The 17,620-nt window shown below is 47.8% G+C and overlaps 1 protein-coding gene across 1 annotated transcript in view; it reads right to left on the reverse strand.

Annotated features, from left to right (window-relative positions):
- The window catches only part of LOC307224865 (collagen alpha-1(XII) chain-like), a gene marked incomplete at its 3' end in the record, with an annotated part of 55,935 nt that extends 39,212 nt beyond the window's left edge, over positions 1-16,723 (reverse strand). The window contains exons 1-7 of the mRNA XM_079992035.1: positions 16,583-16,723; positions 12,713-12,893; positions 11,319-11,478; positions 10,111-10,204; positions 7,860-8,033; positions 4,333-4,493; positions 2,025-2,154 (exon numbers count right to left, since the gene is read on the reverse strand). Coding sequence (XP_079848161.1) covers positions 2,025-2,154; positions 4,333-4,493; positions 7,860-8,033; positions 10,111-10,204; positions 11,319-11,478; positions 12,713-12,893; positions 16,583-16,661 — 979 coding nt within the window. The 5' untranslated portion in view covers positions 16,662-16,723. The remainder of the gene's footprint in view (positions 1-2,024; positions 2,155-4,332; positions 4,494-7,859; positions 8,034-10,110; positions 10,205-11,318; positions 11,479-12,712; positions 12,894-16,582) is intronic.
- Between the last annotated feature and the right edge of the window lie 897 nt (positions 16,724-17,620).

Consider the following 17,620-nt stretch of genomic DNA (forward strand, 5'->3'; position numbering starts at 1 on the left):
CTAAGATCCTTTTAAGATTTCTTTTCCTTTTAAAAGGTTACTTATGTATTAAATATATTAGTTTAAATATAATTATGCAAAGGATTTAAGAAATGCTAGATTCTTATTTCATATAGTTGGAAGAGATCACAGGGGCCATCAGGCACCAGCCCCCCCTTGTCAGACAGGAGACGCCATCGAGCACTCCTGATATATGGTTGTCAGGCCTTTTGTTTAGAAACCTTCAAATGAAGGAGATCTCTCAATGTTGATGTGAACTCAAAATCCTTGACATATGCTTAAGATAAAAATTCAAGATTAATCATCTGTTTTGGAAGGCAATAGGGCAAGGAGGGCAAGAGGTGAGCTGGTAATTAAGATTCCTTGTTGAGACACATGTAAGATATATTATTACTTATTTGTCATTTATAGATAGAAGAATATATAGCTTTTTGATTCCCATAAAAGGGCGAGAGGAAATGGGTGTATCTTTTGTGATTGGTTCTAGCAAATAGCCAATAGGAATTTCAACCAGGCTGATTGGACAGAGGCAGCCACAGGAGGAGCAAGGGGGCTGGATTAAGGAAATATAAGTGCTGGCCAGAATGGCAAGAGGCCAGGCCAGAGCTTGGTAACCATATACCACTGTGCCTCATATTTATTTGTCTGACAAATAAATTACTATTTTAATTTCTCTATTGCTGCGTTGAATATTTCATTCCAGCTAAGCGTTAACCACAAGCAGGGTGCTACAAGATGTCTTCTGAATGTCAGGTAGTTGTTTATCTCTTTGACATCTGATGGGAAGGTGTTCCACAGGGTGGGCGCCACTACCGAGAAGGCCCTCTGCCTGGTTCCCTGTAGCTTTGCTTCTCGCTATGAGGGAACCACCAGAAGGCCCTCAGCGCTGGACCTCAGCGTGAACTATGAACTGCCCTGAGATCTCCGGAGGGAGGGCAGTATGCAAATTTAATAAACAAACAAAAACAAACAAGTCCTTATTCACAAAGATTAGTCCAGAGGGCAGAGATCTGGTCAGTTCTCACCAGAATTTTCAAATGTGGTTTTTCTCAGTCATGCCTCTTTCTGATCAAGGACACCCAGTAAGTCTCTACAGCAACCTTTCTCAAGCCTAGTTTCTCAATCCAGCCTAGTTTGGATTACAACTCCAATTTCCTACCCCCAACATATGATGATGATGATGATGATGATGATGATGATGACGACAACAACAACAACAACATATTAATTATACCCTGCCCTCCTGGCTAGGTTTCCCCAGCCACTCTGGGTGGCTCTCAACAGAACAACAACAACATCAACAAAGCAATAAAACATCAAACATTAAAAACTTCCCTAAACAGGACTGCCTTCGGGTGTCTTCCAAAAGTCAGATAGTTGTTTATTTCCTTGACATCTCATGGGAGGGCATTCCACAGGGCGGGTGCCACTACCAAGAAGGCCCTCTGCCTGGTTCCCTGCAACCTCGCTTCTCACAGTGAGGGAACCACCAGAAGGCCCTGGGCACTGGACCTCAGTGTCCGGGCTGAACGATGGGGGTGAAGATGCTCCTTCAGATATATTGGACCAAGGCCGTTTAGGGCTTTCATGGTCAGCACCAACACTTTGAATTGTGCTCGGAAACGTCCTGGGAGCCAATGTAGGTATTTCAGGACTGGTGTTATGTGGTCTTGGCAGCGACTCCCAGTCACCAATCTAGCTGCTGCATTCTAGATTACATGTAGTTTCAGGTCACCTTCAAAGGTAGCCCCATGTAGAGTGTGGGGCAAATGGGAGCTGTAGTCCCAAGCACGCCCTATTGGTGAGGACTGCTTTAAAGTTCTCATGGATGGCAACTCTTGTCCTATCATAGTATTAATGGCCTGTCCACCCTATTAGCATCTGCAAACATGGCACCCGTGCATGTATGGAAAAGAAGTCAAACGCTTTCAGAACAGAATTCTGTTTTCAAGCTGTCTTCCTCGCCTGCCTTGTCAACGCAGGGGAGTGGGGACAAGGGTGGTGCTCCCAAAATACAAACTCACTTGTTCTTGCTTTGATAGTCGCTGGGTCCCCCAGAACGTCAGAGTAGACGGCCATGACAGTGAAGAAATATTTGGTGTTTGGTTCCAGATCCGTCACCAGCACTGAGCTCTTGTTGGCGTCCAAAACAATCTGTCATATACAAGACCCAAATAAATAAGAGGCAGTATGGAAGTGCATATATATCTCCTGTGGTTGCAGGGCATTGAACTAGATAGGCCTTGAGGTCCCTTCCAAGTCTACAATTCTATTGATCTTCATGTTTAGCCTGGAAAAGAGGAGACTGAGAGGAGATAGGATAGCCATCTACAAATATCTGAAGGGCTGTCCCATGGAAGATGGAGCAAACTTGTTTCCTGTTGCTCCAGAGGGTAGGACTCGAGGCAATGGATTCACGTTACAAGAAAGAAGATTCTGGGAAATGATATATAATGAACTGAAACGGATGTTTAAAATAACTTTTGTAAAAAAACACAAGCTTTTCTTTTGGAAATTATAGGGACAGAACTGCCTAAACTGTATAGAAACTTATTCATGGATGTCCTGAGACCTCCGAACTGCCCTGAGACCTCCAGGTATTATTATTATTATTTATTTGTACCCCGCCCATCTGGCTGGGTTTCCCCAGCCACTCTGGGCAGCTTCCAACAAAGATTAAAAATACATTAAAATGTCACACATTAAAAATGCGAAACAAAGATTTTCCCAACTGCGCATGCATCTCCTGCCTTTCAGCTCACCTTGCCCCATGTCACAAGACCCCAGAAGGAGCACAACATGTCTGTTATGTACTGAGCTGAATCCTAGAACAATAGGATCCAGAATGCAGCAGTCTGATTGGTCTGCAGGAGCCACCCAATCCAGCTCCAGTTGGGAGTGAATCAGCGACCTGATTGGCCTGCAGGAGCAGCCAATCAGGCTTCCGGAGGAGGTGAATCCGCAACCTGATTGGCCTACAGGAGCAGCCCAGAATTAGCCAATCACGCGGGGCCCATTGTGTAAATAATTTATATATAGCTAGACGTTTTGGGAAAAGTTTCATTCATTGCTACTATGAGCTGAATAAAGAGCATGAAATTCACACTCCACTCTGAGTATATTTCAATGTCCCTCCCAGCAGAGGCACTACCCCTCACTTAACACCCACGAACCCCTGAATTCATGTGTGTATCAGTATTTTGGTGCTATCAGTGAGCAAAACTCAACCTTTCCACACAGTGACCTCAGAGTGATCTGTGCAAGACGGGCTCGCCAAAACTCTCCAAGATGTGTTGCTTGGAGGCCAAACTCTTTAAAAATCCCTGATCTCTATCCTTCCTCACCTTAGAAATAGTGAAACCAGTAGAACTGAAATAAACCTCATAATGTGAAATACAAAGAAAATTTCTGGATGAAGAAAATAACAAAAAATAAAATGTACAATGTGATTAATGTAACCAACAGTAATTGTAAATGAATATAGACAGACAATAAGAATTGCATATACAGGAGGATTTATTTGACTATAGACACTCTATGGACAAATACGAAAGAACAACAATAATATACAAAACAGATGAAAACAATGCGAAAAAGTTAGATGTGATATAAAAGGCCAGAAGAGGGAAGGAGGTAAGTCGCCTCTGGCAAGCAGGTGTAAATGTGAAATGTAATACAATATGTGTATGTGGAGTGTGCAAATGAAAACCAATAAAGAATATTATGAAAATAATAATAATAATAATAATCCCTGATGTCTAAATAACCCACCAGAGAGTTGTAAGTATGGGGTTTGTGATTGCTACACTGCAGCAGTTGATGAGCCTTAGAAAGCTATGGTCCGTACAGTAAAAGCTATGGTTTTCCCAGTAGTGATGTATGGAAGTGAAAGCTGGATCATAAAGAAGGCTGATCGCCGAAGAATTGATGCTTTTGAATTATGGTGCTGGAGGAGACTCTTGAGAGTCCCATGGACTGCAAGAAGATCAAACCTCTCCATTCTGAAGGAAATCAGCCCTGAGTGCTCACTGGAATGACAGATCCTGAAGCTGAGGCTCCAATACTTTGGCCACCTCATGAGAAGAGAAGACTCCCTGGAAAAGACCCTGATGTTGGGAAAGATGGAGGGCACAAGGAGAAGGGGATGACAGAGGACGAGATGGTTGGACAGTGCTCTCGAAGAGACCAACATGAGTTTGACCAAACTGTGGGAGGCAGTGGAAGACAGAAGTGTCTGGCATGCTCTGGTCCAGGGGGTCACGAAGAGTCAGACACGACTAAACAACTAAACAACAACAAAGAGTCCATTCCAAATGTACAATATGATTCTACCTGCTGCTGATCTTCTGGAGAGACCTGTCCACCAGTTGAAAGTGAATCCAGGAGGATACGGTAGCTGGTCACTTTCCCGGTCGCCAGTGTCCAGCTAAGTCTCAGAGAGCTGTGGCTCTGCTCGCTGACTGTGAGATCGCGCGGCCCAACGATCTTCTCAACTGCAAGGAGAAGGGAAAGGGAAGCCCGTCAGAGCTTCAAGGAACATGGTTAGGGAAGGTAGAAAATTGGAGGAAGCACTCTGGCCACACTGACCAGAGTACACAGGTGACTCGCCTCTCCTGGCCTGGAGGTGAGCACTCCTCCTGCGGGAACTTAGTTCCCTCCACCTCTCTGCCCTGAGCCTCTGTAGCTCCGGAGAGGCTGGAGGGTTACTGGACCCAGAGGCAACCTCCTCTTCCCCTGACGGGGCTGAGAGTGGAGCACCTGCAGGCAATGGGTCCTCCATCACCTCAGGAGCCAGAGCAGACTCAGCTGATGCCTGCATCTGAGGATCCAGCACAGGTGAGGACCCTTCAGGCTCATGCCCCAGTCCCAGCTCAGCTGGTTCTGGAGGCGAGGACTCCTGTACAGGCTGGGATTCCTCAGGTTCAGCATCCAAATCCGATTCCCAGGCCATCACATCAGGTAACAGACCGGCCACTGGGCCTTCCTGGAACTCAAAAAGTTCAAAACTTCATTGTCAAACTGACCAAGCAAGAGCCTGGAACATTCTGAATGTGATGGTCTGGGACTCGGGCTCAGACTCGGAGCCAGAGGAGTCTCAGTCCGCACTGGATCCTTTGCCTCAGGCAGCATCTGAACCAAGTCTGGGGCCTGATCCTGAAGAGTCCCAGTCTGCACAGGTTCCCCTGCAACAAGCACCAGCTGGGCCGAGTCAGGGGCCTGAGCCTGCCCTGGCTCCAGACGTGGGGATTACCTGGTTGCCTTCAGCTGGGCCATCACTTACAGCTGCTCCACTACCGGTTTGGTCAGGGGAGGCTGAGGCGGCCTCTGGGTCTAGTAACCCACCAACATCTCCCGAGCTGCAGAGACTAAGGTCTGAGAGAAGGAGAGACCTGAGTACTCGCAGGAGGAGTGCTCGCCTTCGGGCGAGACAGGGAGGTGAGTCGCCGGGGGATCAGGACCGGCCGCTACCCCGACAAATATAAAAGGCTGTCGGACCCCACCCCAGGTTGCGGGAGCAACATTGCTGTACGCTAGATCCTGCCTGAGATCCTGTACCTGTCCTTGCCTGGTTTCCTGTCTCATATCCTGCCTTGGCCCTGTCGGCTGACTCCCAATGGAACCTCTGGATTCTGGACTGGTCCTGGACCGCGTTTCATGGGTTACCCCCGGGCCCAGCACAATGAAGTAGACAGTTGTTCTTGGCACCCGTCTGTCTCAAGAGACAATGGAGTGTGCCTCCAAGGGTGAATAATAATAATAACAATAATAATTAATAATTATTATTTATACCCCGCCCATCTGGCTGAGCTTCCTCTGGGCGGCTTCCAAAAAAATATTAAAATTCTGTAATACATCAAACATTAGGTAAAGGTAAAGGTACCCCTGCCCGTACGGGCCAGTCTTGACAGACTCTGGGGTTGTGCGCCCATCTCACTTAAGAGGCCAGGGGCCAGCGCTGTCCGGAGACACTTCCGGGTCACGTGGCCAGCGTGACATCGCTGCTCTGGCCAGAGCCAGAGCCGCACACGGAAACGCCGTTTACCTTCCCGCTGGTAAGCGGTCCCTATTTATCTACTTGCACCCGGAGGTGCTTTCAAACTGCTAGGTTGGCAGGCGCTGGGACCGAGCAGCGGGAGCGCACCCTGCCGCAGGGATTCGAACCGCCGACCTTTCGATCGGCAAGAGCTTCCCTAAACAGGGCTGCCTTCAGGTGTCTTCTAAAAGTCAAACCAAGTGAGGTTAGCAAAAACCAAAGCTACCACCCTGGGGTGCAAGCTTGGGCAATGTGTCTAGAGGTCCTTGGCTGCCCAGACGACAAGATCCCACTCTCAGTCTCGCCGATGTGGTTCAAGGAAAGCAGAGCAATACATTTAGCCTTGCAGGAATGGCCAGAAGGGTTCATACAAAGCACAATCCAACCATCTTAAGGACTCCTCTCCTGATTTGTGTAGGGTTTGCTCCTGAGTCTTTTCTGTTCCCAAAGATGTGCCACAAGGCGGCATAGGTTTCCTTCTCCTAGATAGTCTACCTTCCCAGGTTGATGAGCCCCATCTGCCAGTTACTTCTCTCTCTACCACATGCAGAAACCTCCTCCTTGTCTATTGGACCAACTATTGACCTCCACTCAATCCACCAGAGCCTATCTTTACAATACGATAATCTTTATTGTCATTGTCCCATAAAAAGGTAAAGGTAAAGGTACCCCTGCCCGTACGGGCCAGTCTTGACAGACTCTGGGGTTGTGCGCCCATCTCACTTAAGAGGCCGGGGGCCAGCGCTGTCCGGAGACACTTCCGGGTCACGTGGCCAGCGTGACATCGCTGCTCTGACCAGAGCCAGAGCCGCACACGGAAACGCCGTTTACCTTCCCGCTGGTAAGCGGTCCCTATTTATCTACTTGCACCCGGAGGTGCTTTCGAACTGCTAGGTTGGCAGGCGCTGGGACCGAGCAGCGGGAGCGCATCCCGCCACAGGGATTCGAACCGCCGACCTTTCGATCAGCAAGCCCTAGGCGCTGAGGCTTTAACCCACAGCGCCACCTGCGTCCCTCATTGTCCCATACAGAACAGCAAAATTGAAAAATATACACCAGACATTCAAAAACCAACAAGCCTGCTATCCCAGCTATCCCAGCCTGGTTAGCCCCCTAAAAACTCTGATACCCCATTTTTTAATACAATATACTCCCATAGAGACTCCTTACACTGCGTTTAAAACCAAAATTGCATTTGGGTAGAAACTGTTTCTCAGGCAGCTGGTCCTAGTCTTTATAACCCTGTACCGTCTTCCAGATGGCAGAAGCTGAAAGAGATCATTTCCAGGGTGGGCACTATCCTGCGCTATCTCTGCAGCTTTCTTATGGCACCTGGAAGCATAGATTTGATCCAAGGTGGGAAGAGTGCACCCAATTATTCTCTCCGCAGTCTTTACAACCCTGGACAGCATTGTTTTTCCCCTGACCGTGCAGCTCCCAAACCACACACAGACCATAAGTTAAGTTTGCATGCAGGAGAAGTCCCTCAACCGAGGGTTTGAGACCCATCGGCTCCCCTCGCCTGGTTTAGACAGCTGGACAAAGCCATTTCCCAGGATTGTGGCCGCTGTTGCATGTTGACACCTTCTAGGAGCCACAGTTGAGAGCTGAGTGCAGGGTGGGGACCAGAGGTGGACAAACTACCCCAGAAGGAGCATGACGTGTCCCCCACCAGAGGTACAATACCCCCCACACCCCCATAACCTTCTAAGTCTTCCTCATGCCCAATTCCATCTGGCTTTCCTTCCACTGGGGTGGACTCTTCAGTGCTGGGGTGGTCTTGTACTCACCATTGGAGTCACCATTGGGGGGGTCTTGGACTCACCATTGGCTATTTGCTTGGCAGGTTGCGGGGGCTCTGAAGCCGTGAAGCAAAGCCTCCGGGACACCTTTCGCGAGAGGCTGCCGAGTTGCTCAAAATCTTTGGCGTAGAGCATGTGCTCTTCGATGGGATCGGATGCTATTTTCTTCAGCTCGTTCCTATCTGCGTTTCTAATTCCTAACCAGAGGGAGGAGGAAATGCAGGTGGGCAAAGAACTTCTGCAAACACAGAGCATCCTTAAACTCGCTCGAACGGGAGGCAAGTTATTTGATCACAGGTCATAGCATCACACTTTTAAGAAATTAAAATGTTGTACACACCAGATACCAGACTCTTGGTGATCAGGCTGCAGTCATATTGCAGACTTATTGAAGAGTAAGTCCCCACTGCTTATAGGGGGATAGACATTTTTTTTTACATGAGGGAATATGAAGCCTCATCACTCTCAGGGGATCATGCTATTCATCAGCTGGATGCCCTATCATTTGAAATTTTAAAGATTTTTTTTTTTTAAAAGAAGAAAAGAGCATGAAACCCTTGGACTGCTTCATAAATACCGTATTTTTTGCTCTATAGGACTCACTTTTCCCCTCCTAAAATGTAAGGGGAAATCTGTGTGCGTCTTATGGAGCGAATGCAGGCTGCGCAGCTATCCCAGAAGCCAGAACAGCAAGAGGGATTGCTGCTTTCACTGCGCAGCGATCCCTCTTGCTGTTCTGGCTTTCGAGATTCAGAATATTATTTTTCTTGTTTTCCTCCTCCAAAAACTAGGTGCGTCCTGTGGTCTGGTGCGTCTTATAGAGCGAAAAATACGGTACTTTTTATGATTTAAGAAATGTGTGTTTCTATGTTTTCAAATGATTTTCCATTTTAAAAAATCCACCCAGAAATGGGAAAAGACATTTGTATTCCCATCCCCACATGGAACTGGAATGGAGTGGACTTTGATGGGTCCATCCAACTTGGAGGGCTTTAAAAGAGGTTGGGGGCAAATTCAGGGAGCAGGAAACTATCAGGAGCTAACTAGTTGCGGTGGCTTTGTTCTGCCTCCGCAGCTGGAGATTATAATGCTGGGAACTACAGGGTAGGGAGAGGACACTTGTGCTCGGATCCTGCTCACTAGCTTCCCGCAGGCTCCTGTGAGAACAGGATGCTGGACCAGATGGGCCATGGGCCTGATCCAGTTGGCTTGTCTTAAGGTCTCAATGGCTCCCACAATGTTCCAAGTGATAAACAGAATAGGGCATACGTGGTCCTCTGAATGTTCTTGGGCTACAAGTCCCATCACTCCCAACCAATACGGCTAAAGCTCAGGGGTGATGGGAGCAACATCTCAATAGGGCCATCTTTCCCATTGCTGGGATAAAGCAAATGAGCCGGGTCACATCTGCCCGTGACAGCGGATTCTGGGCTATCATGAGAAGAAGGGAAGAAGGTTCAGCTTCTGCCCAGGGATGTCCTCAAATGAAACCCATCTCTTATGGCTTCCCTCCCAGTCTTCCGTAAGATGTAGTAATTACAGTGGTAGACTAGAATCTGGAAGACCAGGGTGAATCCCTCACAGGGTTGTTGTGAGGATAAATTGGGGAGGGAGAGAAAACCATTTATGACACCTTGGACACCTTGGAGGAAAAGGTGGGATAGAAATGAAATAATAAACTATAAAGGGGAAAAATAAAGATGGCCTGGCCCTATCCCCCAAAGCAGGCATAGGCAAACTCTGGCCCTCCAGATGCTTCGGACTACAATTCCCATCATCCCTAGCTAACAGGACCAGTGGTCAGGGATGATGGGAGTTGTAGTCCCAAAACATCTGGAGGGCCGAGTTTCCCTATGCCTGCCCAAAAGTTAACAACAACAACAATTTATAACCCACGTTTCAACCCAAATGTTATGCTGCTGCTGTTTTCTTGCTTGTTTTTAAGTAAGTTAGTAGTTGTTATAAATTTATTTTAGTAGGTGGCAGCGACTATTTGTTTATCGCACTGACATCCCACTTTTCCCCCTCCCAGGAGCTCAAGTCAGCCCCCTCCCACGTCGTTCTTTCCCCTCCCACAACAACCCTGGAAGGTAGGTTAGGCAGAGAGGCAGTGGGACTGGCGTAAGGGCACCCCGTGAGCTTCATGGCTGAGGGTGGGGTTGGAACCCTGGCCTCTCCCCCAACCGAGGTCCAGTGCTCTGACCATTTACGCCACGCCAGCTGCTGAGCACTGATGTGACAGACCCCATGGTTTTTATTTCTAGCCGTACATACCCACAGCAAACACGGTTACCCCCCTGTTCTTAAGGGCCGCTGCTGGCTCGTCGACAGAATCAGAAGATTTCCCATCTGTGATTAAAACAACCACCTGCGACGACACCAAAAACAGAAATATATAGCAATAATGTGGAAAAGGGAACAGGTTTCTTCTCCCTGTGCTAGGGTCCCTAAGAATCAGCCCACTGAGCCAGTTCAGCCATTACTGGGTTGTTTTTATGCTCTTCTCCTTCCTTTCGGTTCTTAAAGAATGTCTGTTTACTTCTGTAAACTTTGAGGTCCTTGCAAGCTTGCTCTTGTACGTAGGTACTGCTGTTCCGGCTATGTGAAGGCTCACCCACAAGCCAATAATGGGTTTAATATTAATATTATTGGTACATATACCATATTGGCCTGAATATAAGCCTCACTCCCCACCCAATTCTGCAGATCTCAGTGCAAGTAGATAGATAGGTACTGCTATGGCGGGAAGGTAAACGGCGTTTCCGTGTGCTGCTCTGGTTTGCCAGAAGCAGCTTAGTCATGCTGGCCACATAACCCGGAAGCTGTACGCCGGCTCCCTCGGCCAGTAAAGCGAGATGAGCGCTGCAACCCCAGAGTCGGTCACGACTGGACCTAATGGTCAGGGGTCCCTTTACCTTTAAGGAGTATTCTGGTGTAAGGTTACCAGATTTTTTTTCAATGAATCTGGGGAGACTTTTCAGCTTCAGTGGATTTTGTATGGGGACTGATGTGTAAATCTGGGGACTGTCCCTGGGAAACTTGGACGTCTGGTAACCTTAGGTTAAAGGTAAAGGTAAAGGGACCCCTGATCATTAGGTCCAGTCGTGACCGACTCTGGGGTTGCGGCGCTCATCTCGCTTTATTAGCCAAGGGAGCCGGCGTACAGCTTCCGGGTCATGTGGCCAGCATAACTAAGCCGCTTCTGGCGAACCAGAGCAGTGCACAGAAACACCGTTTACCTTCCCACCAGAGCGGTACCTATTTATCTACTTGCACTTTGACGTGCTTTCAAACTGCTAGGTGGGCAGCAGCAGGGACCGAGCAACGGGAGCTCACCCCGTCGCGGGGATTCGAACCACCGACCTTCCAATCAGCAAGTCCTAGGCTCTGTGGTTTAACCCACAGCGCCACCCGCATCCCAACCTTAGGTTAGAGCAACCCATTTCAACACCTGCCAGGTAAGAACCTGCAGCTTCACTCACCTTTGCAGCATCTTCTCTCAGTGTCCCCGCACTGATCATTGTGTCTGCTACAAAGGAGAGAGCATTCCCTGTCTTGGTATTGCCCCCTTCGTATAGGAGATCTCGGACAGCCACCAGAACCTCCTCAATGGTGATGTAGTCCGTCAGATCGATACTGACTCTGACAGCAAGAAGGCAGTCCCCGGATAAAAGAAAGGGAAACAGAGTTATTTCCAGACAGAGAAGAAATCAAATATTGGTTATTTCAATTGTGGCTCTTAAAATTAATTAACGGAGTCCTTTAACTCGTTGCCTGTAGCTAAACAGATGGGTTGTGAAACCTCAGCAATGGTGCCGTTTTGAGGAACCGCAAGAAGGGCAGTAGGTTTTGTTGCAAAAGGGCACGACCATTTTAATTCATTGCTGTTTGTTTGTTTAATTTGTATTCCACCCCCCAAATCTGCAGATCTCAGGACAGTGCACAACATAAAAATACAATACAAAAGCACATAATACATAATGAAAACAAGAACAAACAACAATCAATAACCCTTCTCTCCCATAAGCACATTGAAAAAGGGTTTAAGATGTTAATCAGCCCAAGGCCTGGTTGAAGAGGAATGTTTTTGCCTGGTGCCTAAAGGTGTATAATGAAGGCGCCAGGCAAAGCTCCCTGTGGAGAGCATTTCACAGACCGGGAGCCACCACAGAGAAGGCCCCGTTCTTGTGTTGCCACCCTCCGGACCTCTCATGGAGGAGGCACACAAAGAAGGGCCTCAGAAGATGATTGCAGGGTCTGGGTAGGTTTATATGTGGAGGGGTGGTTCTTGAGGTATTGCGGTCCTGAGCTGTTTAAGGTTTTATGGATCAAAACCAGCACTTTGAATTGGGCCCAGAAACTAATTGGCAGCCAGTGAACTCAGCCCAGGATTGGTGTAATATTGCTCAAACCGTCTTGCCCTAGTGAGCAACCTGGTCACCAAAGTCTGCCCCAGCTGAAGTTCTAATCTAATCTAGAGGTTGACAGAGCATGGACAATGGAAATTAGGCTATCCCTGTCCAGCTAGGGGTGCAGCTGGTCCACCAGCCGAAGCTGATGGTGGGCACTGTGCCACCAAGGCCACTTGAGGCTCAAGACACAGCAAAGGACCCAGAAGTAACCCCAAAGTGCATTCCAGCTCCTGTCTACTTTATTGAGCCCCAAACATACGAAATTCCACATCGCCCATGGGTTTGTGAATCATCGCTTCTTTCCTGAGAAGTTGGAATCTTTGTGAACATTCCGTAATGCCCCAACCACACAGCAAATAGTTAGAGGAGCCCCCTTTTACATACTGAAGCGAAACCTCCTAAAATACGGATAGAAAATAAATCCTAGGAGCAAGGGGTCCCGGAAGTGGTAAAGTGATGCGCACCTTGGTTTGTCCCCGTAGAGCACCACACTCAGACGGACACCCGACTTTCCCACCACCACATTTTCAAACGTCCGTATGATGGTGTAAATGAAGTCCTTGATCAGCTGGAAGTTGCTTTCCCCGATGCTCCACGATTCGTCCACGAGGAACAAAACGTCCGCAGTCTCCGCTGTGCTGCAGGCTGCAGCAAGAGAAAAACAAAGCAGATGAGACGTCATTGCTGCACAAAAGAACCTCTGGATATCCATTTTTGGGGGGTATATATTTTTAAATTTGATTTTAAATACAGTGGACGCTCGGGTTGCGAACGTGATCCGTGCGGGATGCACATTCGCAACCTGCAGCATTCGCAATCCACAGCTACGCGTCTGCGTACACGCAGGTTGTGATTTGGCCTTCTGCACATGCGCGACCGCCGAAACCCAGAAGTAACCCGTTCCGGTACTTCTGGGTTTTGGTGGTCTGTAACCCGAAAAATGTTCCATTCTGAAGGGAATCAGCCCTGAGTGCTCACTGGAAGGACAGATCCTGAAGCTGAGGCTCCAGTACTTTGGCCACCTCATGAGAAGAGAAGACTCCCTGGAAAAGACCCTGATGCTGGGAAAGATGGAGGGCACAAAGAGGAGGGGATGACGGAGGACGAGATGGTTGGACAGTGTTCTCGAAGCTACCAGCATGAGTTTGACCAAACTGCGGGAGGCAGTAGAAGACAGGAGTGCCTGGCGTGCTCTGGTCCAGGGGGTCACGAAGAGTCGGACACGACTAAACGACTAACAACAACAACATGAAAAAATGCAACCTGTAACCCGAGGTATGACTGTAGTATAAACATACAACAAAAAACAATTCAAGATCCAAATATTGAGATTACCCTGAATCTCTTTACTTCCCCCCATCCCTTCCTCGGGTCCTAACGGTATTATTATTTACAACTGCATATCAATACTTATCCAAATGTTTAATCCTTCTAAATTATCCACACTTTACAAGTGTGCTTAAAATCCTGCTGATGTTTTAAGCTGCTTATGGTGGTCTCGTAAATAAATTATAAAAAATTCCCATTCCTTATTAAAGTTCTTGTCTTCTTGATTTCTGAGCTTCCCTGTTAATTTTGCCGTTTCGGCGTAGTCCATCAACTTGGTTTGCCATTCTTCTCATTTCCTTCCATCTCTGGGCTAGTAACATCAGTGCAGCTGTTGTCACATGCGTAAACAATCTTTTCTGTTCCTTTGGTATCTCAGTACAGTGGTACCTCGGGTTACATACGCTTCAGGTTACAGACGCTTCAGGTTACAGACTCCGCTAACCCAGAAATAGTACCTCGGGTTAAGAACTTTGCTTCAGGGTGAGAACAGAAATCATGCTCCGGCAGCGGCAGGAGGCCCCATTAGCTAAAGTGGTGCTTCAGGTTAAGAACAGTTTCAGGTTATGAACAGACCTCCGGAACGAATTAAGTACGTAACCAGAGGTACCACTGTATCTATAATTCCTAGTAAAACCTCTGGATATCCTGGCCACATCCGCACAATACATTTAAAGCATTTATGTGCCATTTTTTACCATTATGGCTTTCTCCTCTAAGAATCCTGTGCACTGTGGTTTGTCAATGGTGTTGAGAGTTTATAGGATGGACCCATGACAAGTATATGAGTGCTTTGAATGTAGGCTGCAGGTGTGACCTCAAGTGACCCCAGATTAAGCAAATAAAGAAAATGTTATGCTCACTTTATGTTATGTTCACATTTAATAAGGGTGGATTTGTGTATTGGGAGGGGCTGAGGATTTTGTGTTATGTTGTAAATAAAATTCCAATAAAAATTAAAAATAATAATACACTCATTGGCAGCAGCCCTCTGAGATTTCAGGCAGGGTTAACCACCCCCAACCCCTTGCTCTACTTGGAAATCATAGAATCATAGAGCTTTGGAAGGGACCCCTGGGTCATCTAGTCCAACCCCACACAATGCAGGAATAACAACTGCCTGAAAAAGGGGACCCCACGCTCACCCTTGTGGACCCCAGCCCCTCCAACCCATTCTCTATTTTACTCCGCGCCACAAAGAATCGCACCGTGCGTTTTAAAGCCCCTGTAGGCCGCCCCCCTCCTGCAACAAATAATGCCAACTCGAGACAGCTATATTAATCATGAGGGGGGATATGATTTTATTTGAGAATTTCCTCGTGCCTCTTAGATTACCCGGTTTCATAAATCAAAAGGTTGGCAGGGACACTCGCAGGCGCTGATTTATGGCGCTCTTCCCGGCTCTGAATTAAACAGCATTATAGTCAAGTATATTGGCTTAATTGACAGTTTGGAATTTAATATGTGTGAGTTCTGGAGTGGCCGCCAAAGCTTCCCTTACGCTCTTTTGACAGGCGTCCCAAAATTCAAAGGCGTGCTCTGGAATAGGGGTGGCTACCCCCTTTTTTGGGGGGGGGGGGTCCCTAGGGTCATCCTTATGGGTGTCCAGCCTTCTGAATGCTTCAGGGTGCCAGATGCTAGGAATCGTAAGTGGGGAGTTTAGGAACGTGTCTCTGTCCACCCACCTAAAGCTCTGAAGGCCTAAATTACTCCAGCCCAGTTCAGGGGCGGAGAGGTGCCCCACGCTTTTGCAAGAGGGCTGGGGGCAGGGGCCGATCCTTTGGCATCACCACCGGAAGCAGAACAGAATTAAAGGCGAGAGCCTGACAGCCTCAGGCTATTTGGAATATGTCATTGGTCATTGGTGGGTCACAAATGATTCCTGCCTTGGAAGGGATTTGACAAGTGTCGGTGCTGACCTTTAAAGCCCTAAATGGCCTGGACCCTGTATACCTGAAGGAGCGTCTCCACCCCCATCGTTCAACCTGGACACTGAGGTCCAGCTCTGAGAAGTGGAGGTTACAGGGAATCAGGCAGAGGGCCTTCTCGGTGGTAGCGCCCCTCCCTGTAGAACGCCCTTCCATCAGATGTCAAGGAAATAATCTACTACCTGACTTTTAGAAGACATCTGAAGGCAGCCCTGTATTGGGAAGTTTTTAATGTTTGATGTTTTATCGCATTATTATTATTATTATTATTATTATTATTATTGGTCGTTCATTTTGCAGATAAAGACTTTTAAGAATAAAAGCAGAAAATACTCTGCAAGGACACTCTTCTCGTGGACTCCTTTATGCCGACAAGGGTCCAGGAGACAAACAAAGTCAGGACCTTTGCTGCTTTTTTCAAACACTGACATTAATATTCTATTGGGAGCCGCCCAGAGTGGCTGGGAAAACCCAGCCAGATGGGCGGGGTATAAATAATTTATTATTATTATTATTATTATTATTATTATTATTATTATTATCCTTGATTCCCTTCCAACTCCACAATTCTATGATTCTATTATTCTTCCTTCCCATTTCTAGACCACCTTCTCAGCAGGTGCCCAACATGGTTTAAAATGAAACTGATTGCCACAGAACCACTGAAACAAACAAATAAATCCAAACCATAGTAGGTCAGTCAAGCCATCAGTAAGGCTAATGAGACAATCCAGTGCTGGACATACTCAGAGTAGACCCCCTTAAATGAATGGGCACGACTGCCTTGGGTTCATGAGCTTCAATAGTTCTACTCTGTGTAGAACATACTTGGATACAACGCAATGTCAGGACAAAAGCTGATCTCCATTATCTCCAAGACTCATGTTGCTGGATCCACATTCCCCAGACTTTTCCATACAGCGAGATTGGGGTGGGGGGAACCAAGCAAGTCTCCCTGAGGAAGGAATCGCATAGCAAATACGCCCCGCCCCCCGAGAACACACCAGCATCTCACAGATAAGGATAGCTGATTCTGTCTGTTTTGCTTTGCCTGCCACACCTGAGCAGGTCTGAGCATACCTTCTGGTGGAGTCGATGCTTTGTTCTGGGCTACAATAGCTGCCAGAAGGAGGAGGAACTCAACACACGATGCTTTCATCTTCCTACTGTAGAAACCCCTCTTGGGACAGAGGTGTCATTGGAAAGACCGCAAAGTCAAGATTCTGCAAGAGAAAAAAGAGGGTTTATTACAACAGCCTCTACTGGCTAGTGGTCTGTTTCCGGGCACAATTCAAAGTCCTTGTTTAGGCCTATAAATTCTTGAATGGCTCAGGATCTCTCAAGGATCACATCTTCCCATTGGAACAAACCTGGACCCTGAGCCCACCATCTGGGTGGTGTAGTGTGGTGTAGTGGTTAAGAGTGGTGGACTTGTAATCTGGTGAACCGGGTTCGCTTCCCCACTCCTCCACATGCAGCTGCTGGGTGACCTTGGGCTAGTCACACTTCTCTGAAGTCTCTCAGCCTCACTCACCTCACAAAGTGTTTGTTGTGGGGGAGGAAGGGAAAGGAGAGTGTCAGCTGTTTTGATACTCCTCAGGGTAGTGATGCGGGTGGTGTTGTGGGTTAAACCACAGAGCCTAGGACTTGCCGATCAGAAGGTCGGCGGTTTGAATCTCTGCGACAGGGTGAGCTCCCGTTGCTCGGTCCCTGCTCCTGCCCACCTAGCAGTTCAAAAGCACGTCAAGTGCAAGTAGATAAATAGATACCGCTCTGGCGGGAAGGTAAACGGCGTTTCTGTGCGCTGCTCTGGTTCGCCAGAAGCGGCTTAGTCACGCTGGCCACATGATCCGGAAGCTGTACGCCGGATCCCTCGGCCAGTAAAGCGAGATGAGCACTGCAACCCCAGAGTCGTCTGCGACTGGACCTGACGGGCAGGGGTCCCTTTACCTTTACCTCTAGAGTAATGAGAAAGCAGGATATCAAATCCTAACTACTACTCTCCTCCTCCTCCTCCTCCTCCTCCTCCTTCTTTTTCTTCTTCTTCTTCTTCTTCTTTTTCTGCCTCCTCCGCAAGGGATCCAGAGGGTGGAACGAGACTGGTGAGGGGGCATGTGT

The sequence above is a fragment of the Podarcis cretensis genome (assembly GCF_951804945.1).
Source record: "Podarcis cretensis genome assembly, chromosome: 10".
Taxonomy (NCBI): domain Eukaryota; kingdom Metazoa; phylum Chordata; class Lepidosauria; order Squamata; family Lacertidae; genus Podarcis; species Podarcis cretensis.